At 52.4% G+C, this 23,812-nt stretch overlaps 7 protein-coding genes across 7 annotated transcripts; 2 read left to right on the plus strand and 5 right to left on the minus strand.

Moving 5' to 3' along the window:
* Window positions 1-1,307: 1,307 nt before the first annotated feature.
* On the minus strand, window positions 1,308-4,084 carry BDZ99DRAFT_505986 (phosphoribosylformylglycinamidine cyclo-ligase-like protein; the record flags this gene model as incomplete). Its single annotated transcript, XM_033724143.1, has 2 exons — window positions 1,308-3,818; window positions 4,059-4,084. 2 exons carry the CDS (start codon window positions 4,082-4,084, stop codon window positions 1,643-1,645), a joined length of 2,202 nt encoding a protein of 733 aa, XP_033583600.1. The 3' UTR covers window positions 1,308-1,642.
* A 752-nt stretch (window positions 4,085-4,836) lies between these two features.
* BDZ99DRAFT_458481 (P-loop containing nucleoside triphosphate hydrolase protein) lies at window positions 4,837-7,246 on the plus strand. Its single transcript, XM_033718923.1, has one exon. The coding sequence runs from the start codon at window positions 4,884-4,886 to the stop codon at window positions 7,002-7,004; it is 2,121 nt and encodes a 706-aa protein (XP_033583601.1). The 5' UTR covers window positions 4,837-4,883; the 3' UTR covers window positions 7,005-7,246.
* A 1,204-nt stretch (window positions 7,247-8,450) lies between these two features.
* BDZ99DRAFT_434075 (alpha/beta-hydrolase) lies at window positions 8,451-10,399 on the plus strand (the record flags this gene model as incomplete). Its single annotated transcript, XM_033717422.1, has 4 exons — window positions 8,451-8,830; window positions 8,883-8,993; window positions 9,054-9,238; window positions 9,540-10,399. 4 exons carry the CDS (start codon window positions 8,451-8,453, stop codon window positions 10,049-10,051), a joined length of 1,188 nt encoding a protein of 395 aa, XP_033583602.1. The 3' UTR covers window positions 10,052-10,399.
* A 483-nt stretch (window positions 10,400-10,882) lies between these two features.
* On the minus strand, window positions 10,883-17,551 carry BDZ99DRAFT_543324 (uncharacterized protein; the record flags this gene model as incomplete). The annotated part of the gene is made up of 3 exons (XM_033726781.1): window positions 10,883-16,726; window positions 16,785-17,196; window positions 17,436-17,551. The coding sequence occupies 3 exons, from the start codon at window positions 17,549-17,551 to the stop codon at window positions 10,931-10,933; spliced, it is 6,324 nt and encodes a 2,107-aa protein (XP_033583603.1). The 3' UTR covers window positions 10,883-10,930.
* A 584-nt stretch (window positions 17,552-18,135) lies between these two features.
* Window positions 18,136-19,131, minus strand: BDZ99DRAFT_140592 (uncharacterized protein). The gene is made up of 3 exons (XM_033712685.1): window positions 18,856-19,131; window positions 18,567-18,793; window positions 18,136-18,518 (listed from the first exon to the last, which is right to left on the minus strand). The coding sequence occupies exons 1-3, from the start codon at window positions 19,042-19,044 to the stop codon at window positions 18,314-18,316; spliced, it is 621 nt and encodes a 206-aa protein (XP_033583604.1). The 5' UTR covers window positions 19,045-19,131; the 3' UTR covers window positions 18,136-18,313.
* A 563-nt stretch (window positions 19,132-19,694) lies between these two features.
* BDZ99DRAFT_140595 (uncharacterized protein) lies at window positions 19,695-20,816 on the minus strand. Its single transcript, XM_033712686.1, has 3 exons — window positions 20,736-20,816; window positions 20,010-20,666; window positions 19,695-19,953 (listed from the first exon to the last, which is right to left on the minus strand). The coding sequence occupies exon 2, from the start codon at window positions 20,612-20,614 to the stop codon at window positions 20,057-20,059; it is 558 nt and encodes a 185-aa protein (XP_033583605.1). The 5' UTR covers window positions 20,615-20,666; window positions 20,736-20,816; the 3' UTR covers window positions 19,695-19,953; window positions 20,010-20,056.
* On the minus strand, window positions 20,782-23,688 carry BDZ99DRAFT_543330 (uncharacterized protein; the record flags this gene model as incomplete). Its single annotated transcript, XM_033726782.1, has 2 exons — window positions 20,782-21,711; window positions 21,760-23,688. The coding sequence occupies 2 exons, from the start codon at window positions 23,686-23,688 to the stop codon at window positions 20,950-20,952; spliced, it is 2,691 nt and encodes an 896-aa protein (XP_033583606.1). The 3' UTR covers window positions 20,782-20,949.
* Window positions 23,689-23,812: the final 124 nt, after the last annotated feature.

Consider the following 23,812-nt stretch of genomic DNA (forward strand, 5'->3'; position numbering starts at 1 on the left):
TGGGATATTCCGCGCACGTCGACGATAGGCGGGCTCCCTGCCCACGGGCTGTCGGCGCCCTGCGCGACACGCCGCCTGCGTTTTGGCTCCAGCTTTCCTACAGGGACGTTGCTACCACCGGCCATGTGTGAGTCTTCCGTAGGAGCATCAAGCTTCGCGATGCCCGCTGTGCTAGCTCTATTCGCCGCCGCCTCAGCTGCAACGGACACCTGGGCGCCACCCATTGCCGTATCGCTAGGGCATTCCCGCCGGCTTCACCACCCTGCCTGCGTCTCCCGCTGCCGCCCCGATCGAATCGTCTCTTTGTTAGTCCGCAGCCATTCGGAACTTGTCGCGCCGCTCTGACACGCTCGATAAGCTGCCACCAAGTGCCAGATATCCAGCGAGCAGCACGTCGGGCACCCGCGCTTTGCGTCGCAGGGCTGGCATCCCCAGCTGTCTGTCGAGGTCGAGACGTCTCAGCATGTGCGCGGCGCCTAGCGGTCGCCATCCCACCACTGATTGATGCGAGGGAGGGATGTATATTGGTGTGCATCGAGGCCCTTTCACGGGCTGACTCCTCCACCACTCCATCGAGCGTCCCTAGGGCCTCAAGGCGCGACTGCCGAGAGATAGGTCCCGCCGCCCAGCACTGGCATACGAATGAGCAGGCAGCCGGCTTATTTTTATATTCCCCTTACTCAGGCCCTTGGTTGCTGTCCGGCTGTATGTCCTATCCAAGCAGGTAAAACAAACCCTTCAGGGTTCTTTCTTTCTTTCTCTCTCTCCGTGATGTAACTCCCAGGTTCTTCCTCTCCCCACCGAAATCTGATGCAACTCCGCGTTGCCATTACGATAGCAGCACAGCAGTATCGTTCCATCGAATCCGTTATTGCAGCACCTGCTCGCACCTTCTCTACAAAAAGCACGCCATCCTGCAGCAATTCTGCACGCCGTGGAAACGCGCTCTGTTAGCGATGACCGCACCAGCCCGCACGGTAAGCGGGTTACGCGTCTCTGACCTCTTCTCGAAGTCACGACTTTGCGGGCGCCCGTGAGTCGAAGTCCGTCCCGCACGCAAGCTGTTGGGTACTTGGGTGCCTTGCCATGGCCCCTCGCTATACCCGCTGATTCGCGCGGCTCAAGAGCGTTGGGGTAGACATGCCCACATCTGATACTACGCGGCATCTCCCCTTCGGGGCGAAAGGATGTGCGAATTGCGGGCACTAAATTCTAGGCCATGGCGATCCCTTCTCAGAGCAGCTGGCGAACAGATTCGAGCCTGCGATCGAACGCATCACTGCATATCAGTCGTTATCCGTCGTTATCCATGTGCATCCAATCACTTTGCAACACCCACATCAGCATCTGCCGTGTTCTAGATACTCCGTACCTGTTGCTGACTGACAGCATGAGTCGAACAGAGCTTCCACGCCTGGACACCTGAGTCGCAGAGTCGCTGAATCATACAATATACCTCGTGGAGATACTATCTAGGTACTAAATACCGCATAAGAACGTAAGCCACGGTACCCCAGCCGCATCGTCCGCATATGGGTTGCGGCTATGCAACGGAATCTAGATCCCCTGCTCCGTTCAAGCTTTTCCTATCCTACCTAAACGCCACTGGATGCCACTTGCTAGATACTCTACCCCCTCAACCTCAACTCCAAGCGGACATGTTGTTGACCACGCAGCCCGCATCAGCCCGCTTGGCCAGCTTGCCGACTTCATACACCGTCTCGCCCGCTCCTTTCAGCACGCTGATGGCCTCACTCGCCTTGCTCTGGTCCACCACGAGCACCATCCCCAAGCCCGTATTCCACGCTCTCGAAAACTCCACATCCTCAATCCTCCCCGCCGCCTTCAGCCACCTAAACACCTCCGGAACCGGCCAAGCCTTCGCGTCCAACTCCGCCGCCAGGTGGTCCGGCAGCATGCGTGGAACATTCTCCAGCAAGCCACCACCCGTGATGTGCGCCATGCCCTTGACCAAGCCCTTCTGCGTCGCCGCCAGCAGCGGCCTGACGTAGATCCTCGTGGGGGTGAGGAGGCTATCGCCCACGCGCTGTCCCCTGCTCCACGGCGCGTCGTCGTGGAACGACAGCCCAACGCGCTCGACGATCTTGCGGATGAGCGAGAAGCCGTTGGAGTGCAGGCCGTCGGACGCCAGTCCCAGCACCACGTCGCCCGCGGCCATGGCTGGCTTGTCGGGGAGGATGGTTTGGCCTTGCGCGATGGCGCCGAGGGCACACCCGCCAGCGTCGTACTCGCCTTCTTGGTAAAGCCCCGGCATCTCGGCCGTCTCGCCCCCGACGAGCGTGCAGTCGGCCTGCTTGCAGCCCTCAGCGACGCCGGTGACGAAGGCGACGGCGTCGTCGACGTCCAGCTTGCTACACGCGTAGTAGTCCATGAACATGTGCGGCCGGGCGCCCTGCACGACGAGGTCGTTGACGTTCATCGCTACGAGGTCGATGCCGACGGTGTCGTGCTTGCCCATCTCGAAGGCGATCTTCACTTTCGTCCCGATGCCGTCGATGGCGCCGACGAGGATCGGGGGCGCGGCGTAGCCGGCGGCTTGCAGGTCGAACATGCCGCCGAACCCGCCAATTTCTGCGTCGGCGCCGGGCCGCTTGGTGGATTTCACGGCGGCTTTGATGCGCTGGACGAGCTCGTTGCCGGCTTCGATGCTGACGCCGGCAGAGGCGTAGGTTAGGGATTCTTGGTTTGAGGGAGAGGATGAAGGGCGGGTGACTGTGGTGCCCTCTTCGGCGGGCTGGAGCAGTTTCCAGTCGCACGTGATGTTGTGTTTCTTGAACTCGGTTAGGAGGTCGTTGGCGATGTTGTCGAAGTTGTTGGTTGCGAGCGCGAGGATGGTGGGCCCAGCACCAGACAGACAGATTCCTAGTAAGCCGGGATGGGATTGTGGTGTCACTGAGTGTAGTATCTCGGTGAGTCCGGGGATGAGAGTTTTGCGGTATGGCTGGTGGATCTTGTCTTGCATCGCTAGGTATATCATGTCAGGGTCGGGCGGTGATTCTCCCAGTGCTGTAGTTAGTAGCGCCAGTCTTTGCAAGTTGAATATGAGATCTTTCCTCGAATACGTTGTTGGTAGCACATCTCTCGCTTTAGCTGTTGAAACCTCGAAATCAGGTATTATGCAGATACACTTGATCTCCGGCGCCCACTTGAACTTTTTGTAGTGTCCAATGTTCTTCGGCGGTTCCGGCGGCTGCAGGCCTGTGTCGACACCTCCAGCAGGCTCCGGTAGGACCTCACTCAGAGGGATTTCCAGCCTCGCAGTGTCTTCCGGGTCCAGCTCGTTCAGATATGTTCCCACGAAACCGCCGTACAGTGCCGCAGCCACATTGTCCGGATGTCGCTCTTCCATGAGGCAGTAGTCCAGCATTCGCGCTTTAGATAGACCCAGATTTCCCACCTCGTTTGCTAGGAAGACGCCAGCCACAATGGCCGCTCCAGATGACCCCAGTCCCCTCCCGAGGGGGATCGGATTGTTTATGTGCACATGTGTCTCGGCGGGGAACGCGCGGACGCCATGGCATCGGAGGACGTAGACGGCGGTCCGGGTGATGAGGTTGTCTTCCGCTTGCAGCGAGACGGTTCCAGCGCCAAGGCCTTCGTAGGTAATGCGGCAATTGAGGGAGTGGTCGGAGGAGGGCTTGGTGGTGACTGTGAGGGTGACTTCGAGGTAGACGTTGAGGGCGAGGCCAATGACGTCGAAACCGGGGCCAATGTTGGCCGACGAGCAGGGCACTCGGATGGTGGTCATTTTGGGAAATGTTGGTGGTCGTGGAGTTTGAGATACTCTGGCTCTGACTCTGCATCCATCGCGAATAAAAATATGGTGGTGGGGGGTCGCCGATGTCGTCGGACCGCGGTGCGGGATCCGGGGGCCAAAGCTGTCTAATTAGATAGAGAGATAGGTATCTTCTAGCGGCCTTCGTGAGCAACCTCGTCTCTATCGTTGAGGATGCGTGGGGGACCAGAGCATCATCCTCTCGCTGGTATCTCTCTGCATTGACTCTTGGCTACCTTGTCTCAAGCATCAATGGCCTCACGACTCAGCAAGTAACGACAAATACATGCCTGGTCTAGGCCTGGGTGGCAGCCTGATTCCCTTTTGCACATCTCTAGGTAACCCTCAAAAATGCACCGAGATCTCCACTACCGGTCCGAAACACGGGGAAGGAGAGTCACGATGCTCCTGTGGCGTATCGCTATGGCTGTGCTGCCTGCGTCCGTCTCTCGCCATTCCAGACCGCTTGTCCGCATCTGCGCTGCTGCGGTCACTCGATTGGAGCCATCAAGTATGCACGAAGCAGCAAGGTCGGTGATCGTTTTGATAAGTGCACCTTTCCGATACACCCGCGTGCCAATGAAGCCCATCCACCTGTCAAAAGTGCACCGCTTCGCCAATTTGCCTGCAACATCAGGGTTCAGCTCAGCCTCGCATGACTTCCCCGGCCCTTTTTCCCTGAACTTCTAGGCACCCGTCCCCAGGACTCCACATTTTGAGGCTTTGCGGTTCTGTTTCCGAGTCAGCCTGATCGAACTGACCGGACGGCTGTGGAATTTCACTTCGAGCTAGTCCAATAGGCAACAACAGCTGCATCGCTGGCTGAGTCCCACCTGCAATTCCACCCTTTAAAGAGGGCGGCCGCCCTTCCAAGGTTCCAATGTTCGTAACATTCACATCAGCCACACTCTACCCACAGTCTTAACCCCTTTAGTTTTACTCATTGAAAAATCCATCTCACGACAGCTTTATCTCAACACTATCAGTCTCTTCTGCTCGTTAAGGTGACATCGTGGCCCGCACTAAACAGACCTCGAGGTCGTACATCAGAGGAGGTCGCGCACGCGGACGAGCAGCACTCCGCAGAATGCCAGGACGAGACACCATTTCTATTTCCTCTGGCGAGTCATCCTCGTCGGAGGAAGAGACTTCACCAGTCACCAACGGCGTGAAAAGCACCATCATCACCAACGGTATCAAAGATGAGCTAGAAGAGGAGACTCTTGACCTCGCCAAGGTCGGAATGGAGTGCGGCTTGAAGCATCTGTACTCTGGAAAAGAGGACAAGAAAGGCCGTTATCAATGGCAGGACGAGATCCCCAAAGATGTCGGCAAGCCTGTCGAGAATGCCCAAACAGCCAAGTGGGCTCTTTTGGTGCGCAACGTCAAAGTCTACAACGATCCACGAAAGGTCCTTGCCATCCATTCAATCGTCGTCCAGAGCCCGCTTTTGAAGAAATTGCTTGCACGCGTCCTGAAAGACTACCCTGGAGTCACCCCCGGTCTAGCTCGTCTAGAATTCTCTGGGAAGTTTGAGCCAATCATCCATCGTTGGACGGAACTGAAAGATGCTATCGACAATCTCGGCGATGATACTGAGGATGACCAGAAGACCAAGGAGCACGCCGACCTCTTCTACAACTTGCTTAAGACCGAATTCAAGTCCTTGATCGACACATCTCAGGATATGAAGTTGAAAGGCGTCATGACTTATGAGCATCTTTGGACACTGTTTCAGCCGGGTTCAACCGTCTATGCCCGCCAGGACGGTCAAGAGACTGCCATGAAGTTACATGAGACCAAGTATGGAGCCGATCGGAATGGCAATCCCTGCTTCTGGTTGACCTGCAAATACGTTGATTGGGATGGTGCTAAGTTTGGTTCCAACAAGCTGAACCTTTCGATCCCGCTTTACTCTGGCACTCGGCACATCAACCAACTTCCCGTATATCCTCTGGAGAACCACCACGAAAAGGACGCTCTCCGTACTCGTTTAATCGAGCGAGGGGCCAAGGCCGAGACCCTCGCTGGATCCCACTACAAGTCATATCATGGAATTGGATGGAAGCGAGGGAATTTCGGCACGAAGGACAAGTACAACATCAAAAGCCGAATCGTTATCGACACCTACGGATGGAACCGTTTCAATCCAAGCTATGCCATTTTCGTCGCACCACTCAATCAGAAGGACCCCGTAGGCGGCGCTATCGGCGATGGTAACGACGACGGAGAGGGGGATGAGGATGTCTACGAAGACGATGCTGATGACAGTGGCATGCCGATGGATGGTCAATTCGCCGATGAAGATGACTCAACGAAACGCCAGCCTCTTACCACCGAACAAAAGCTTATTTGCACCCCTCTGATTCGAGGCTACTCGTTGAAAACTAAGATGTGGCTCAACTTCTTTATCAACTGCGTTCAAGAAATTGAGTGGCAGACGGGTGCCTTCGACAGCTTAGTCCTGCCATCCAACCAGAAGGAACTGATCCTAGGCTTCACTGAGTCGCAGCGCAAATTCAAGGAATCATTCGACGATGTCATCGAAGGCAAGGGCAAGGGTATCATTCTACTACTCTGCGGACCTCCTGGTGTTGGAAAGACGCTCACCGCGGAGTCTGTCGCCGAAGAGATGAAGGTTCCACTGTACATGATGAGCGCTGGTGATCTAGGCCTCGATCCCCGAAGCGTTGAGACCAAGCTGCAGAATATCCTGGAAATGTGCACTAAATGGAACGCCATCCTCCTACTCGACGAGGCCGACGTTTTTCTCGAACAACGGTCCCTTCATGAGTTGGAGCGAAACAAGCTTGTGTCAATTTTCCTGCGCATACTCGAGTATTACGAGGGTATCATGTTCTTGACTACCAACCGTGTGCAGACATTCGACCCGGCGTTTCAGTCTCGAATCCACATTTCCCTCGACTATCCAGAGCTCTCCATCGACTCTCGCAAGATGGTGTGGAAGAACTTCCTTGGAGGCTCGCAGCAAAAGAATACCGTCACAGACCGCCAACTTGATCAGCTGTCGCTTATGAACATGAACGGCAGGCAGATTAAGAATGTATTGAAAACCGCGCAGCTACTGGCTAGTCGGAAGGATGCCTCTTTGAGCTACGAGCATGTAATGACTGTGCTTGACGTTACGCAGCATCTTCACAATAGTACGCAGGAGAATGAGAGAACTCGGGCGAGCATTTTCTGCTAGATGTTCATAGGCGGTTTAAGCAGATTTATCGTGTTCTGTGTTGGTTGAGGGACTTCTCTTCTCTCCCGACAAATGATATTTGTGCATATAGACCCATCGTCTTCTTTGGTGTGCTCTCTTTAGTGCTTCCTGGCCATGAGTCTTCTATTGGGTGTCTCATAACGGAGCGGTGTCGGCTTCACGGCGCTCGGGTTTTCAGACAGTAGTATACGAATGAATGAATCAATATATGAACATATATAAAGGCCAAGATGCTTACAATAAGTCTGAAGTGCATAATTGATTCGCAGTACCCCAACTTGAACAGGTTAGCGTGCTGCCAAGCCTCAATTCCAAATTCAACCTCTTAGGTAGTTTCTCGTCAGCTTGCAACATTATTTGCATTTAAACTTGCTCACGACTGTTCCTTTGGACGATCAGGATCCACTGTAATGTCGGAATCCCGGTCATACGAGGCAGAGCACGTTCGTTATGACGACACCTTTTACGCTTTTTGATACCTTCACCCATACAAGTCCTCAATACCCTCACTCTTCACAGCGTGTTATGTTTCCGGACGCAACCGGCCTCCATTAATGTCAGACCAGGAAGCCTGTGCATTGACTTCTTCATAATCTCATTCGAAGGCACAGTTCCGTTCCTAGTCAACTCCATTTTTAACATCTCATCATTACTTCCCAGCAGATCATCATCTCCAAGAGCTGACTGCCATTAGTAGTCACGCTGGGCATGAAAAAGGTGGCACACTCATCAAGTACTCTGCCCGTGGTTACACCTGTCTGCCACTGCATGAAGTGCTTCAACAAGTTTCCACATAACCCAGGGTAAAGAGCTTTTATTTTCTTTAGATTCCCGAAAATACATTGAAGCACCCCAAGCAGTGGCAGAGAGGTGTACACATGAGACAGCTTGTTCTAGGTTATTATCAGCTCTGATAGGAAGTATCCATATTTTGGCCGAAGGTCCTTCCAAATGTTCGAGCTTTCGGCAGGCCGGCAGTCTGAAGCGCGTTGTTCCGCCTTTCCTCGGGGACACCCCTGTCTACCCTGAACTCCGCCATTATTCTGTCCATATCGTGTGAAGAGGCTGTACATTAGCTCGTAATCTTGTGCGCAGAGCATGTACACCGGTTTGCTTACCAGCAGAAACCTCTCCAAGCATCAGAGCGGTGCCTCTCCAGCTGACATGCTTTCCAAATACGCGATACGAGCACGTACCAACTACCAGGACAGTTCAATCTTGAGCACAGGTCGGCCGAGTCTTCCGAGGCATCTTTAGGAACTATATATCGAGGGTCTCTGTCTAAGTGTCAACCATCTTCATAAGACAATCCTCCGTTTATCACATAGACCTGAGTCTCTCAACTGCATACCATTTCGGAGCTTACATCCTCGGACAACGCAAAAAAGCCCTCCAATCTCTCTGATCAACCAGTTACGGAAAACAATGGCAGCCCTCCTCGTTGTTGCTGTTCTCGCTGCAATTTCGCACTCGGAGGCCGTCAAGGCCAACTCCGTTTCTTTCGCCTCTGAGTATCGGCATCCTCCCAACGGTATTTGCGTCGACTACACCATCAAGCAAGATGTCACTTCTACTAACTACATATGGGACTTGGAAAAGTTCACGAGCAACTTCGACACAATCGAATTTCTTACAGAACTCGCCAGGAAAGACAGCAAGACCGTCTATCATCCAGTGAGCAGCAACCCAAAGAATGAAACAAAAACCTATGAGGTTTCAGCTACGTTCTGTTCGCCAAAGAAGGCAAACTACGGAAAGGACAAGATTGTCTTACTCGCTACCCATGGTCTGGGTTACGATAGACGGTATATATCATCATTTTTTACTCTCGTGCGCTTCAAGCTGACTCTTCATCAGGTACTGGGCCTCTGCGTGGAAACCAAAGGACTACAGCTTCGTCGATTTTGCTCTCGACAAAGGATACTCCGTCTTCTTCTATGACAGACTCGGGGTTGGGAAATCGCAAATGTATGTTAAATTAAAGCTAATAGGTCCTTGTCACGAGGCCCAGTTACTCACAGAAATCAGCGTCTCAGGCTACGTAAATCAGGGCTCAATCCAACTCGCTTTACTGGAACGACTTGTTGAGCTGGTTCGCGCAGGCAAATACACAGGTTCTATAGGCAAACCCAAGAACATTGTCCTTGTAGGCCATTCTTTCGGATCCTTCTTGTCGAATGCGGTCATAAGTGATCAGCGCAATCTTGTCGATGGTAAGTCACTCGGAAGTATCCCGATCCTACAGTGACGGGTCATAAGTCTGTGCACACGCATTTACCACTGTTTGGGGCACCCCATGGAATTTCAAACAACCTAGGCCCGATGTCAAGTTTGAAGCAGTGCAACTTAGACTGCCTCTTAACCGGCTGCTTACTAGCTGGGCTGCTCCTCGCAGTGGTGTCGAGGGAGCAAGACTTGAGCTAAGTAGTGATAATTCCATGTGCCCAAACTTATGACCTAGTACTGTATCTCGATCCTATCTCATATCTACTGTGCTAACGACATCACCCAAAGGCGTTGTACTCACGGGTATTGCCTATGCGAATGCAACCGATCTAGCCACCGCTGATTCTGGATGGGGCTTGGAAGCCTTCGCCGCCCGCATTGCCAAGTTCCAGGACAAGAAATGGTCAAACCGCGACACTGGCTATCTCAATTTCGGCGACATCTACGGACACGTCAACGGTTTCTTCAAGGCACCCAACTACGATATTCCGACAGTTGAATACGCGCAGGCGATCGCGCAACCGTTTGCGGCGCTCGAATTTGTTTCGACAAAGTTGTTCAATCTAAATGCTTCGGCTTTCAAAGGGCCAGTGATGGTCACGGCTGGAGAGAATGACTTGCTTTTATGTGGTGGGGAGTGCAAGAGTACGTTTAGCAGCGGTGTTGCTGAGCAGACTTTCAAGAGCTCAAAGGATTTAAATCTCTATGTCCACCCTGGGGCTGGTCATGGCGTCAACTTCGGGTTCAACGCGACTGTGTTCTATGGAAAGATTACGGCATTCTTAGACAAGAACTTCTAGGTGTACGAGAGCTGGAAAGATTGCGACGCAGTCGTGGTAAGCAAAAATAGATGAAGATGTGTGAAGGCTTACGGGGTATGATGCGAGTATTCAGAAGAGAGAGGCGAGAGTCACGATGCTTTCGTGAATTAGTTGTTGGCAGATTCCTCTTCGATAGACTCACTCGTTTCTCTTTCGTATATATTTCACTTTATTCCATTTTTCAACACTATTACTACCTCTTATTTTAGGTACAGTATTGGAACCAGGACATTGGCACATCGAAACACTAACATCGCTCGCTCGCAGTACATAAAAGACAAGCAGAAACTCAAAACGCTAAATCCACAAGCAAAATCAAAAGAAATCAAGTACAAGAAAAGCAAAAAAAGCAATAGTGCCAATGGCCTAACTCGCCGTCCTGGAATCCACTGAGGATTCCCATCCCATACCGATGAAACCCCCATTACGGAGGCCATCCTCTAGGACAGGTCCTCAAAGTTAGAATTCTTCTACGAATGCAATTATCTGCCCAAGTCCAGACGTCTTCACAAATTTCGGATTTTGGGCCTTTTGTCCCTGGAGCCAATCCGCCTAGTGTCGACACATTCTCCGGCACCTTATCCTGGCCTTTCATCTCTCAACACCGTGTCAATATACACCAGCCTCTCGCATGGCTTTTTCGAACCCCATCTGTTCGTTCTTCTCCGCAACGTCCCGAGCTTTTCAGTGGGAACTCTTGTGTGGTTGTTTTCCGAAGCCTTCCACCCCCCAATTTCTTGTGTGCTTTGTTTCCTTCTTGAAAGCCTTTTGGACTTTTCGCCGGAGATTTTTTTGAGGTTTTTTTCCGAAGGTCTTGCGAACCCATAACTGGTGTAGCTTTTCCTTTTTATTTTCAGCTCATAGCTCATCCTCCAGATCTCTCGAGCCAGACGTATCCTCAAACGTCTCAGTATCCGTGTCGGAATCTTCAGAATCGGTGTCATCTGACATTTCGACGTCTTCATCGTCGGACTTTCCTTCGTCCGCAGCCTCTTTCATCTCCTCGTCATCTGACCCGCTTTCACTAGAGCCTTCCTCATCGCTCTCTTCTTCACCAGAGTCCTCTTCGCCGGACTCATTCTCACTCGACTCATCACCCGACTGGTCCTCGTCAGAATCATCCGACGACGACTCATCACAGTATCCCCAGTCGTAGTTCTTGATCTCCTCAACCTTATCCCGGTGCTCCGCTGCGGCCTCGGGAGTTCCAGGGGGCGTAAGGTCCTGCGGATCAGCAAGCTTCTTCTGCTCTGCTCTTTTCATAAGGAGATTGTTGCGTTGCTTGAAGAACTGAGTAGACCCGCGTTCGTCACCGGACAAGTTATGACTACGCGCGAGAGGATAGGGTCTTCCTGGACGAGGAGTGCCAGCGCGTGGGAAGTGTAGCGATTTGGAGTAGGTGGAATGACGCGGGAGGCCGGTCAAAAGATGCCGCGGTGGTTGTTGTCGAGGGCGGTATTGACGGACGTCCCACATGGCGATACGAAACCTACGCTCAACCTCTGCACGGTGTTCGTCCCCTTCAGCCGCGGGCTCGAACGCTGGGGGAGCTTGGGTACCCGCGGGCATAGAACGTGGAGAGAGAAGGCGACGCTTCTTGTTCTGGGCCTCAACTACGTGGTCTTGGCTCCGCTTCTGGACGTGTGCAATGACCGCCTGACCGTCATCGTTGTCCATGTCCTCTCCATCGCTATCTTCGCTGGAAGAGGTAGAGGCAGAAGAAGACACATCAGCATCTTCAGCTCCATCATCAACTTCGTCCCTTTCGGACTCACTCTCGCTGTCAGAGTCAGCGTCCTCGTCCGTGTCGTCATGCTTCTGCGGCGTATGATACTCTTGAGCTTCCGCATCGTGAGAATTAGGCATTTTAGTAGTTCTAGGGAAGGACTCCAGCAGAAGCTGGGCTTTCATCCTTTCTTGCTCTGTCTGCACACGACGGGTTGGCGTTTGGGGATGAGTACGAAGATACTCCTTGTATCTAGCCGCCATTGGAACTGGAGGCGGCGATGGTGAAGACTCTGGTGAGTCTGAGCTGGATTGGTCGTCGGGGGCAAATCTAACGAATCCATCCTCGATCACCAACTTTACTGGAGAGTCATCGTACGAATCCGACTCGCCGTTGGGAAGATCGCGAAGGGAATAGCGCGGCTTCGCATCGTGGGATTTAGCTGGTGGGGAGTCGTCCTCGTCGCTCTCCTCAGCCTCCGCCTCTTCCTCGGTGGCGTTCGTGAGGCTCGTCTCAGTCTTACTCTCTTCAGTCTGCGGTGTTGGTGTGGCCGCACTTGTCGTTTGTTCACCCTGGGAGGAGGATCCGCCCATCTCAACGTTCGAATCGTTGATGGCAGTCCTGTAGTTCTCTTCAGTGCTTTCCATGATTTCATTGTCGACGACTGAGTTTCCCTCGGGGACGTCGATCGAGCCCTTAATACCGCCAGATATGTATTGGAAGCTGTATTCAATTGAAGCATCTTCGGCATCGTCACCGAAGAAGTCTTCTCCGTCCGAGTCGCCATCCCGACTGCGACTCTCGTCGCTCTCCTCAGCGTCCGCCTCTTCTTCGGTGGCGTCCTCAAGGTCCGTCTTCTCTTCTTCAGTCTGCGGTGTTGGTGCGGCCGCACTTGTCGTTTCTCTGCCTTGGGAAGAAGTATCGCCCATCTCGACGTTCGAATCGTCGACTGTGGCCTTGACGCTTCCATCCATATTTCCCGTAAAACTGTCGGCGATTGAGCCCCCCTCGGGCACGTCGATCGAGTCCTCAACGCCGCCAGACAGATACTGGAAACTGTACTCGATTGAAGCATCTTCGGCACCGTCACCGAAGAGGTCGTCTCCGTCTGAGTTCGTATCCCGGCTGCGACTCTCGTCGCTCTCCTCCGCTTTATCTTTCTCCTCCACATCGTCTTCATCCTCCCCATCGTCTTCCTCATCCGCATCGTCTTCTCCTTCCGCTTCGTCTTTCTCCTCCGCATCGTCTTCTTCCTCCACACCGTCTTCCTCCTCCGCGTCTTCTTCCTCCTCCGCATCGTCTTCTTCGGCCTCCCCATCCGACACATTATCAGACGCCCTAGGCACTTCAGCGTCCGCCGTGCATTTGTCCAAAGTCTGGTGCTGCACACCCTGCTCATCAGCTGGCTGGTCATACCTCATGGTTCCGGGTCGAGGCAGAGGAAACATCGTCTCATACGGCGGAATGACGAAGGGCGCCGGCCAAGTATCCGACGGCATCGTCCGGTCTGGATGGTAATCCAGAGGACCAGGTTGATAAGTGCCATTGGTTTCGTACATTAAGCGCCAGTATCGTGCCTCTGCTCTGGCACCGTCTTCACGACCTTGAAGGATCATCTTCCTGTTGGCGAGCGTGCGACGAACGTTCGCCACGACGGCGGGTTGTTGGCTGTAGGCAGAAATATTCCGGAATGAGCGTAACAATAGGGTGAAGAACTCTTCTTGATTTCGCTGGGGAGGACGGGGCTGGGCCCGCGACTTCTTAGGAGGAGGAGACTTCGTCCTCCGCTTCTTGGTGCGCGGCTTGACTGCATCCTTGCCCTTGGATGTCTCGTGGTCCCTGGATCTCTTGCGGGAAGATCCGGCGACGCCTTGGGCACTACCACCTCCTGGAGTGTTTGCCGGCGCGGCAGGAGAAGCAGGTTTGGTGGTGTCAGGCTTGCTAGTGTCGTTCTTCCGAGCTCCCTCGCGAGAAGACACAGCGGTATCTCGGGCTGAATCGCCTCCGGTGGTAGTCGTCGCACCGGTAGGAGTAGCGAAGCTTCCATGTGGCTCGCCTTGAGTTTGACCTTGTAGCAGGCCTAAGGTCTCTCCTTGCGGAATGCCTAGGAGCTCTCCATGGATCTGGCCGTGTGAGCTTCCCGGCTGGTGAGAGATAAACGGTCGATAATCTAAGACACCAGAGACACTTGACGAACGTCGCCTAACTCCGCCTTGAGTAGATCCAAGCTGTGTTGGGGGTAGAGCAGCCTGTGCAGCAACAGATGACGCAGTTGCTTCAGGCTGCTTGGACTTTTTTGCCTTCTTCGGTGGCGGAGATGAAGGAGTGGTCACAGGTGGATGGCCCATAGAGTCTGGGTCCTCCAACCTCCTCCTCCGGATGTGCTCCTCCACCTGCCAAGGCAAAAGAACAGGCTCCACGATCCCAGGCGTGAGGTCCAACGTTTCAGGAACCTTTGGCCACTGCTGCCGCGGCAGATAGGGTGGAAGCCGAGGGCGTGGGCGAGGCGCTGGAGGCACTGGATCAATGTAGACGTCCCGCTCCTCGTTACGATTCCGGTAGTCGTGTCGAAGGTTATCACGGTTAAAATCATCCATGAGCTCTTCATCGTTCTGTGGTGGGTCCTGAGGTCTTTGGAGCGGCTCTGCGGGACCCTTAATAAGAGACCTCCTGTCGGGGCGGATGCGGCTGGTTTGCACCGTATCAGCGAACCTGGCCTTCTTACGCGGTCGGACCGGAGAATCGGAAGAAGCTGGAAAGTCCTTGGTGAGATTGTGGGTGCTGGCCTTGCGGCTGCGCTTGTTGGTAGCCTTGGGCTTGGACAACGCCTCTTCGTCGTCTGCAGTGGCCGTCTCCGCTTGAGTTTCTCTCATAGCTTCAGTCAGAAACTTTTGCCATGTTGACAGCCTTGGGGTGCTCGGAGTGTCTTCTGACTGTGATTGAAGTGTGGTTTCAACGGGCTCTTGGACAGAAATGTCTGTGGCGTCTTGCGAATGCGTAGGACCTTGCAATTCGGTCTCTTGACTATCCTGATTTACGCTCTCTTCAACGAGGGTCGAGGGCGGAGCCTGGATTCCGGGCGATTCGAGGGCTGGTGTTTCCGGGCGGGCGATATCTGAATCGACCACCATACGGTCAATCTCTCTGATCGAAGCGTTTCTAGTGGACTCCTGGTTGGAGGTGTCAGGGGTACCTTCCGGGAGTGACTGCACTGGAAATTCGGCCTGTTCTCCGTCCTGATTATGGGTGTCATGCTTTGAGGTCGGTGGAGCAGCCGGATTTCGAGACGGTTCCCGATGCGATACTTCAGGGCGGGCAATATCAGCATCAAGGGCCGCGGCATTTGTTCTTCCATTAGAAGGGTCTGCAGCTCCCTCTGACTGTGACTTGGTCAGAACTTCTGCTCCTTTACCATCGCGATTTGTAACGTCTTCCATGGAGGTGGATGGTTGAAATGGATTTTGAGGAGCTTCTTGAGACTGGTCACCAGTAGCGACGATATCAGACTCCGCAACCCTCTGCTCTGTACTGTCGTATGCGTCTAGACGCTGCCTCTTGGCCGCGTGGCCATCCTCCGGTGAAGAGCTCCTACTGCCACGAATCGGAGGAGGAGATCGCGGTGGAACGCTGTATGATCGTCTTAGGGACGCCGGCTTGAGGATAGGGTGCCCAATCCCCACAGTCGACATAGCGTCCGACTTCCTTTTGCGGACATTGTTGACCTCAGGCCCGGAAAGCTCTTCGATGTTATTGGCAAGTGCTGGTTGGGTATTGTCCTGAGCGTTGCGACTTGAGGGTGAGGCCTCTGACTGTTCCTCAACATGGTCATCAAGAGTTGTTTCTGGGAGTTCCTTCTCGCGTTGATCAACATTGTTATCCACGGGAGTGTCCGAGGCTCCTTCCACTGCATCTTCTTCGGGTCGTTGGGAAGTTTCTTCATCCTCGAGGCGCTCATCGAAATCGCCAGCAATGGGTGCATTCGTAACTTGTACCTCGCCATCAGCGCCAGATTTTGCGGAAGTTTGCTGGGTGTCTGCCTCTTCCTCCTCAAAATCATCTACGGAGTCATGAGCTACTTCTTCATCATCAGCAAGCTCATCCTCCTTGACCTGCCTACCCCTAATGTAAGACTGAATCTTACTACGGGAAGGGCGGCCTGCTCGAGGCGGGTTTCGTTTCACTGGCTGGGCCGGCGCGGCCTTACGCGCGCGCGACCTCTTGGCTGCAGGAGGAGGAGCAGGCGTAGTAGCTTGAGGTTGAGAAGAGCTACCAGCTGCTGCATCGGAGACCGCTGCGTCGACATTGGCTTCTGAAGCATCCTGCTGAGTATGGTCTTGAGCAGTATCGTGCGCCGTCTCGCCCTCGGCGTCGGTATCGAGCTCCACATGAGCCACGCTGGTCGACTTCTTAGCCCGAGTTGCCTTCTTCTTCTTCCCAAAAGCCAGCTTGGCAGCAAGCGCGGCCTCTTCAGCTTCTCGCTTTGCGTTGCGCGCGGCGAGTCTCTCCTGTCGAGGTTCTGCCGGCGTTTTCACTGCCCGTGTCGGCTCTTGGCCAATAGGTTTCCTCACATTCTTGGCAGGCTGCCTCGTAGGTGCTTTTGTCGTTGTCGCTTTCTTTGTCGGTTGTTTCCTACGCGGTGGCGCGCTGGCCGGTGGTTGAGCTTGATGAGGAGGCTGGACTTGGGCTTGCTGAGGAGGCTGGGCCTGCTGCGCCTGTTTGGCCGCGATACGTGCCGATACGCGCGTGGGTTGTAAATCTGTCTGCTTCCGTGCAGCATACACCACGACTGTCCTCGAGGTATTGGCCAGATGTTCCGTAACTCGCCTCTCAGCAGCATTCTTCCGAACAGTGGACCAAAACCGTTCGGCGGGCTTCGTGGAGGTGATATTAGAGAGCGAAGGTGAATCTATATTCAAGCTGGAAGGAGCCTATTGATAGATGTGTTAGCAATAGAGTAAGTCAATGTACGAGGTGGTTGTAACCTACGTTCAAAGTGCTTTCACCAATTTCGAAGTGTCCAAGGTCAGGTATGGATGGCGTTCCGTTCTCGAAAGGAGTACCATATGATGCGTGCGTCATGCCAAGAGTCGGAGTGGATTCATGAGGCGTAGGGAGTCGAAGAGGTTGAAGAGTGATGTTAGAGGGGGGCAGCGGTGGAAGATTGCGTGGCGGACTGCCAGGCAAATCGCCGCCGCCGCCTGGAGGTGGGCCCGATCCTCTCTCCTCCATGGCGAGAAGAGTGAAAGAATGTTTTGCTGATGCAAGGCCTACAGATGCAAGAAAGGTAGGTTCAGCGGGGTCGTGACGAGCGAAGTCACGGTGGGTCTTGGGTGTATGGAGGGAAGAAGCTGGAGGTTCGAGATTGACTGACGAGCCAAATAAGTATCGACAACACGCCCTAATGGAAAAACAATAGGCCGACCAAAGCCAGCTAAAGAGTCAATGGAAGCGTCGTGGTGCGTCATGGGGACGTCAGGGGTGTGGGAATTTGGGAGGTTGCATTCACCATCTGGAGCATTACTCTCGTGAGAATGAGACAGCACTGTACGCTGGCGACGACATCGACCGAAAGTAGTAGTATAGGGGACTGATTTGAGGTAGAAAGAGTCTGTATAGGGTATAGAGTTATTCTCTTACCAAGGGGCGTTCACTGTACACTCAGGGAGTTCGAGGTAAGTTAACAAAAGCGACACCTCTTTAGCAGGAACGTGAACAATCACTCCAACAAGCCTCAGCAAACCTTGTAGGATCATAATAGAACGAACTATAACGGTGACCTACTAGAATCAGGTCGTTTCATTCACTGAATGGGCACTTACATTAATAGCCTAGGTAGCAGCTCTCGCTTTGATAGAGCGAGAGCTGAACGTAAGTCTTTTCGTGTATGAGAGACTAAGCAACCATTTACCTATTTCACCACTCCTATCGACAATAATCCCATACTTGTTTGACTTATTAGGCCTGAAAACAAGCGCTTTCAACGCTACTAGAGCCGCAATCGCTACCCGTGGGACTTTTCGGAAGCAAACTGCCAGCTATCAATCCATTGAAGTCTAGATCTGAAGGGGAGCGCATCCGCACAGAGAACAAAATGTACTTTCGAAGGTGGCCAGAGGTTCCTGGAGTATTTTTCGGGGTGTATATGACTCAAAGTTTGGGCGAGTGGTGACTTTGCTTCTTTAACTTTAAGCTCTGAAAGGAGAGTGACCAGAGGTAGGGAAAGAGCAGGAAGGGAAATCAAAAGCGCTTACACAAGTCTACCAAGGATTCTGTCGCAATATACGAGATGAATAGGAAATGTGGGGGTAATATTTCAAGTTTGATCATGTGCTCGAAGCAGGAAGTAAAGAATGGGTATATTGCTTATCTATGTACGCTTTGAACATGTATGCTGTTAAAAGACCGTATCGTATGCCAGTCATGTGGTCATTAAAACACTAGATAATGTGGTATCGGAAAAGGTGATATACTGTCGAAGAAGGCGACGTAATGGTATCGAGGAAAACGAGGAGTGATCAAGGTCGGTCCGCAAACACCTCCATTGGCTTGACTCTGATTCCGGCAGACCACCAATCCCGCAGCCTACTTGGATTAAATATCCCCAATCTGCTCTTTGGTATATATTCCGATGGTTTCGCACTTAGGTTCGATCGCCGCGCATCCCTTCGCATGTCTTTTCTAAAGGCCTTGACCTGGAAAAACGCAGCGCCGAGTAGCACGCTTTGCAAGGTTAACGGAAGTTTGAGTCGATGGAGGTTGTACACGTACAATTGTGTAAAGCATGCGACAGAGGCGACGTAGGAGCATATCATTCCCGGTTCGTCGAGCCCAACGCAGTGCTGGAAAGCCGGGCAAGAAGCGTTCTTTTGCACGAGACGGACCTCGCCAACCACCATGAAGGTGCATGCAATTGACCATGACAGAGAGAGGGCAAGGTAGTAGTAATCGCTCGTTGCGAATGGTAGGTAGAGGACGGACACTACCGTGCAAAGTGCCTATATCAAGGTTAGCATTTGATACGAACTCAACATTGTCCAGTTTATGTACTGATACTTACACAAGCAATAGCAATGGCCCAGCCAGCCCGCGCGAGGTCCAGATATGGCTTGGCAGAGGAAATAACCGTGTGAGGGCCATGTTGCGCTGATCTATACCATGCGAGACAAAAGATAGCAAGGACTAGGGCCACGAAACTCCAAAACAATTGCGCCTTGCGCGACGTGTTGCGTTTGTCACCAAGTACCATGCTGTCTGACAGGAAGAGCGCGCGAAAATCAGAAGATCGACGAGGTAGCGCAAAGCATGCGAGAAAAGGATCGGATAGTTGAGGGAGCAATGGGATTTTAAATAAGATCACACCGATTCGTGACCTCGCTTGCTGCTCCGTCGTCCTTTCCTTTTAGTGCTACATCCCACGATGCTATTGGCAAGTAGTCCAAGCCCGGACATCGTCTAGGCCGTTGGCGTCCGCGTTTAGGTCGCGGCGCTTGCCAAGCGAGGTTGGACATCTGCCAAGCGAGGTTGGGCATCTGCCAAGACTTTCGTGAAAAGCTTCAAGTCTGTACAGACGTGATCCTACCGAACAAATCATATGATCTTCTTCCAACGTTCTAGACTTTTGACTTGGTATGAAAAAATGTAGAATTTCTCCGCATAAATGTCTTCCCCACAGCGTCGTTCTTCAGTCTCTGAAACAGAGTGGGATATCGTACCCCTGTGGCGTTCTATCGAATTGCCTCATTCGGATGTGGCTTTCCGTTCAAACAGGTTCTGGAAATCCTGAACCGGCTACGGTGTAGACCCTAGACTGGACTCTGACGACATAAACTAGCTGTAGAACCTCCAGATACACATGTAACGATGCGACTCAGACAGCTGCATCGCTAATACCGCTTCTGCTAGAACGCTTGCGCGGCAGGGGAGCCATGATTGAGCTAGGAAGCCTTTGTTCGAAGCAGAGTGAATGATCCTCCTTAAAGCTACGATAACGTAGAGAATGCTATGTATGAAGTATAATCCCGAAAAGAATACAGCTTCTGTGGCCATAACCAGTGCTAAGCCACGGACGATTTCAAATATCAATCACCTCAACATTTATCATGCCTCAATGAAGCAGCACGTATGTTTTAACGAATTGACAAAGAAAAGAGCTCAACTAAGCGAAAGCAAACGTCAGACACTAGACACTCACGCGTGCTTCAGATTGGTTACCTCTACAAACCTACTACGCGCCCAGTCCTACTGCGCGCCATGCCATCTCAATCACCGTTCCCCTGCTTCTCCCTCGGCTTTCTCAAGTCCTCCGCAACTTTTTTCGCCCACTTTTGAACATCTTTCCAGTTCCCGGCGTCCCCAAAATGGTCTCCGCAGCGCGTGAAGAAGGCCCGGGTGTACCGTCCCGCATGCTCTTTTTCAACATTTTCATTGAACAGCTTATGGCCCCTCAAAACGGGGTGCTTAACTTTCAGTTCCTTCTCGATAGCCTGCGCGATTTTCTTCTCTTCTGATTTCTGCCATTGACCTTGAATGAATTTGGGCATTGCCGCTGGGGCGCCCACGCTGAATGCATAGATAGGCACCTCAGCAAGCGCTGTGGAGTTGTCGTGGAGGAACGCGATAGCATTGGGTAGCCATTGCGTGTCGTGGATGGTGCTACCAATCACGATGGCGGTATAGGTTGGGATAACTGAAGGGTTGACGTCGGTGAGAGGAAGGACCTTCGTCGGTGGAAAATCTTCAGCGAGATAAGAGGAGATGCTTTCGGCGGTCTCCCGTGTCGACCCGTCGTCGCCAGCGTACGCTACGAGGATTGGCATTGTAACTCGTGGGCTTCGTGTTACGTGTGAAGTGTCTTTGTATGTCAGGTGACTTGTTTTGGATGAGCTTAGTGCTTTAAAAATTGCTAAAGAGATAAGTAAAGGAGGTAATGTGTTTTACCATCCGTGATGGTTCCATACAGGTAATATATGGAATCATATTAACGAGCAGGTGATCCTGAGTGGTGCGATCAAGTTTTAGAGACGCAAGTCGAAACGTTGTTTTGTATGACTGTATCGATCATACGATCTCTCGTGAAGAACTTAGCATCCCGGTAGAGAGCCATGAACAACGACAAAAGGTTCGACTAGAATGGATTTGCTCTGCCATTTATTCAAGAACAACGGACCTTGAAGTTCCAGTCTAGCCTCTCTGCTAACATCTCCCAGGCGCTTTCCCCGCCAGCCCTGCTGACGCCCTTCAATCCCGCCACGACAAAGGGCACAAGACGATCGAATTGTTCCTGGATCTTGTAAAGGCTTTCACTGGTCGCCGCGTCGTGAGAAGTGGAGCTCTCTGCATCTCCATCGTACTCATCCTCGGACCCGTCATCTGAAGAGTTTTGGCGAGTAGGGATAATACTTCGGCGGCGATCACGCAACTTCCGCCTTCTCGCATCTCTCTTTTGTTGTGACGTTTGGACTTTAGCTAGAGAAGCGCTCGCATTTGGTCTTCGCGAATGGGCGTCGGCAAAGTCGACAACCAAATCTAGCAAGGACATGATAGCTTGGTATATAGGAGAGAAGTTCTTTGACAACAAGCACAGGTCTTGGAGTCGAGTGATGTAGCTTGTGTGAATTCCAGCCATGGCGTCAATGTCATCAGCAGCGGAGAGAGCTTCTTCCATTTGCGAAGTAGAAGACGCAAAGACAGTCTCGGTCAAATAAGTCCGAAGAACGTCAGTAGACCAGATCAGGCGATGTCGCATCTTGAGGCCTAATCGTGAAAGACTGTCGTCGCCGAGTCCCTGTATATCGTTCCATGACACCTTCTGGAGAAGATATTTGGCGCGGTAGACTTTCAAAAGAAAGCCAAAAGCACGTTGATATATCTGCAGTGAAGATTTCTGAATGATGTTCGCTATTGACCACGGGATCTGACAAGTCAGTTGATCTGATTTTCATGCGTTGGAGACAGTACATACATTATAGTCAACAACAACTGCCGACAAGCCCTTTACAGATCGGCCGCGATGCTTCGTGGTGCTCCTGCGAATAACGAGTCTCTCTGCTTGACCAGGAGCTAGCACAGCGCCGTATATTCCATGTACCAGCTCGGTTAGAAGATATCGATCGTTCCAATTCGAATCAAGTTCATCCATCCTCTCGAATACCAGGTCGGCAAAATCCTGGAGCAGAGATCCATCTGCTCCCAGGTAAACAATCCGGAATGTGTCGAGAACTTCCCAGAGGCCACATTCAGACGACAGCTTCTGTCTGAGGACGGTGGATGCCAAGCTAAATTTGCTGCCAATCCAAGCTTCGAATGCTGAACCGAATAATTCAGAGAAGGGAGCGAAGGGAAGTGATTCGGCTTCCCCGCAGATCGTTTCGAAGTCAAGACGAGGTTCGTCTTGTGCGATGTTGGTATATTTGTGATGATTTGCAAGCTCCTTCAAGAATACAATACTCTTTCCCGTGTTGAATATTCTCAACGCCGCAGGGTGGAGGAAATTCGGAGCATGCAGTTCGCCGTTTAGGTGACGCCTGATGGCATACCTATCGTGCCAGAGCGAAGCAGCCTCGCTGCTTTTGTCGTTCATGAATACGAAGAATGTCTCATTGTCCGGTCCTAGCTCTCCATGTTCCATCCAGATTCTTATGGGTTTGAGATACGGTTGAAGGCAGTCCAGAAATATCCTGGCAAAGAACTGGAAGAGCCCAACATCACTCATCATCTGAGCAAGACTTGTGCGCTCGAAAAGCGCTTCGAGATATAAGAATGGATTCTCTGACAAAGTTGGCATAACGGCGACAACCAATGTTGCCAACTGTAAGATCGGCCCAGCAAATCCACGGACTTCGTTGTGGAGTTCTAGCAAGCTGACGGAAACAGGTACTTCGGGGTTCAAATAGCGAGATTGCAACCCCGCTAGGCTACTATCAAATTGCGCGAGTCTCTTCATTACGGCCGCTTCAAAGGTTTGAAAGAGAGGAATTGGAGGATTGTTGCCCGTCCATTTGCGCAGACGGTAAATCTGGGTGCCGATGCCTCCAAGATCAGATAGAAGATCGTCTAGTGTGAGCGAGACTACGTGGCCTAAAGTGAACACCGTGTTGATCTTAAACTCCCGCAAGTTCGTGTCAATGGTGTAAAGAGTGGTTGGGAGACCTGCAAGCATGAACAAGACTTCACGGATCATTTGTAGCTCAGTGATCTCAGAGGCGCTCTTTTTGGCTGCATGGTTTCCTTCAGCGAGGGCTCCACCAGCCTGATGCTCTGCAGGGTGTCTCCAGAATTGCTCTTTCCGAATGTCAAGTAATGCATCTTTTTGAATAGGAATCACATAGGACTCAGGATCGAGATGGGAGTCTTCTTCGGTGAAGCTGGAGGACGGTGTGGGCTCCGATGCTCTGGCTTTCTCTCGCTTCCGATAATCTTTCTCGTCTTCCGAAGACTCGGCCGCGTAGTCAATGCTTTCCCATATACCCTCCTCGTCTAGAGGGTCATCCGCAATTATTTCCGCCCAGGTGAGCGGCGAAGGAGATTGCGGAGGTTTAAGTAATTCCAAATCGTCTACATTGGACTTCTCCACCGGCCGATCGGAGAGTTGCAAGAGAAGCGAGAGTGTTTCTGGAGTCCACTTGGTCGAGACCTTGTCCAGCTCTTTCAAGCGTTCTAGTAACGCGTTGGCGAGATCATCTCGATTGAGAACGCGGAATTTCTCGTCGAATCCGTCTAGCTTTGCGCGGACATCAAACTGATTCGTCCGACCATATTGGTACCCTCGGAGGCCCCTTGCAGCGAGGTCTTTCGCGTGTTTGAACGCCTGGGCATTTGTAGAAGGCGAGAAGTTCGTGATAGAGGCGACTAGCTCATCTGTGAGAGCACCAATTTGAGCGGGTTGTGGCATTATGTCTTTGTTTCATGACGTCGACGCGTGGTGTTGAGGAACGCGAGCGACTCTCATAGCCTGTAGCAAATGAAATTCACCGGAGCGGAAAAACTATTCTATAATCCAGCGCCAAAGCTTCGAT

Source organism: Mytilinidion resinicola (assembly GCF_010093595.1).
Source record: "Mytilinidion resinicola strain CBS 304.34 unplaced genomic scaffold BDZ99scaffold_2, whole genome shotgun sequence".
Classification (NCBI taxonomy): domain Eukaryota; kingdom Fungi; phylum Ascomycota; class Dothideomycetes; order Mytilinidiales; family Mytilinidiaceae; genus Mytilinidion; species Mytilinidion resinicola.

Excerpts from the sequence above, each read along its gene's own strand:
- BDZ99DRAFT_458481 (XM_033718923.1), top strand. The coding sequence starts at position 4,884 with ATGCCAGGACGAGACACCATTTCTATTTCCTCTGGCGAGTCATCCTCG.
- BDZ99DRAFT_140592 (XM_033712685.1), bottom strand. The coding sequence starts at position 19,044 with ATGGTACTTGGTGACAAACGCAACACGTCGCGCAAGGCGCAATTGTTT. Across the intron at positions 18,794-18,855 it reads GGGCCATTGCTATTGCTTGT|GCACTTTGCACGGTAGTGTC; the intron begins GTAAGTATCAGT and ends ACCTTGATATAG. Across the intron at positions 18,519-18,566 it reads GTCGCATGCTTTACACAATT|CGTGCTACTCGGCGCTGCGT; the intron begins GTACGTGTACAA and ends AACCTTGCAAAG.
- BDZ99DRAFT_140595 (XM_033712686.1), bottom strand. The coding sequence starts at position 20,614 with ATGCCAATCCTCGTAGCGTACGCTGGCGACGACGGGTCGACACGGGAG.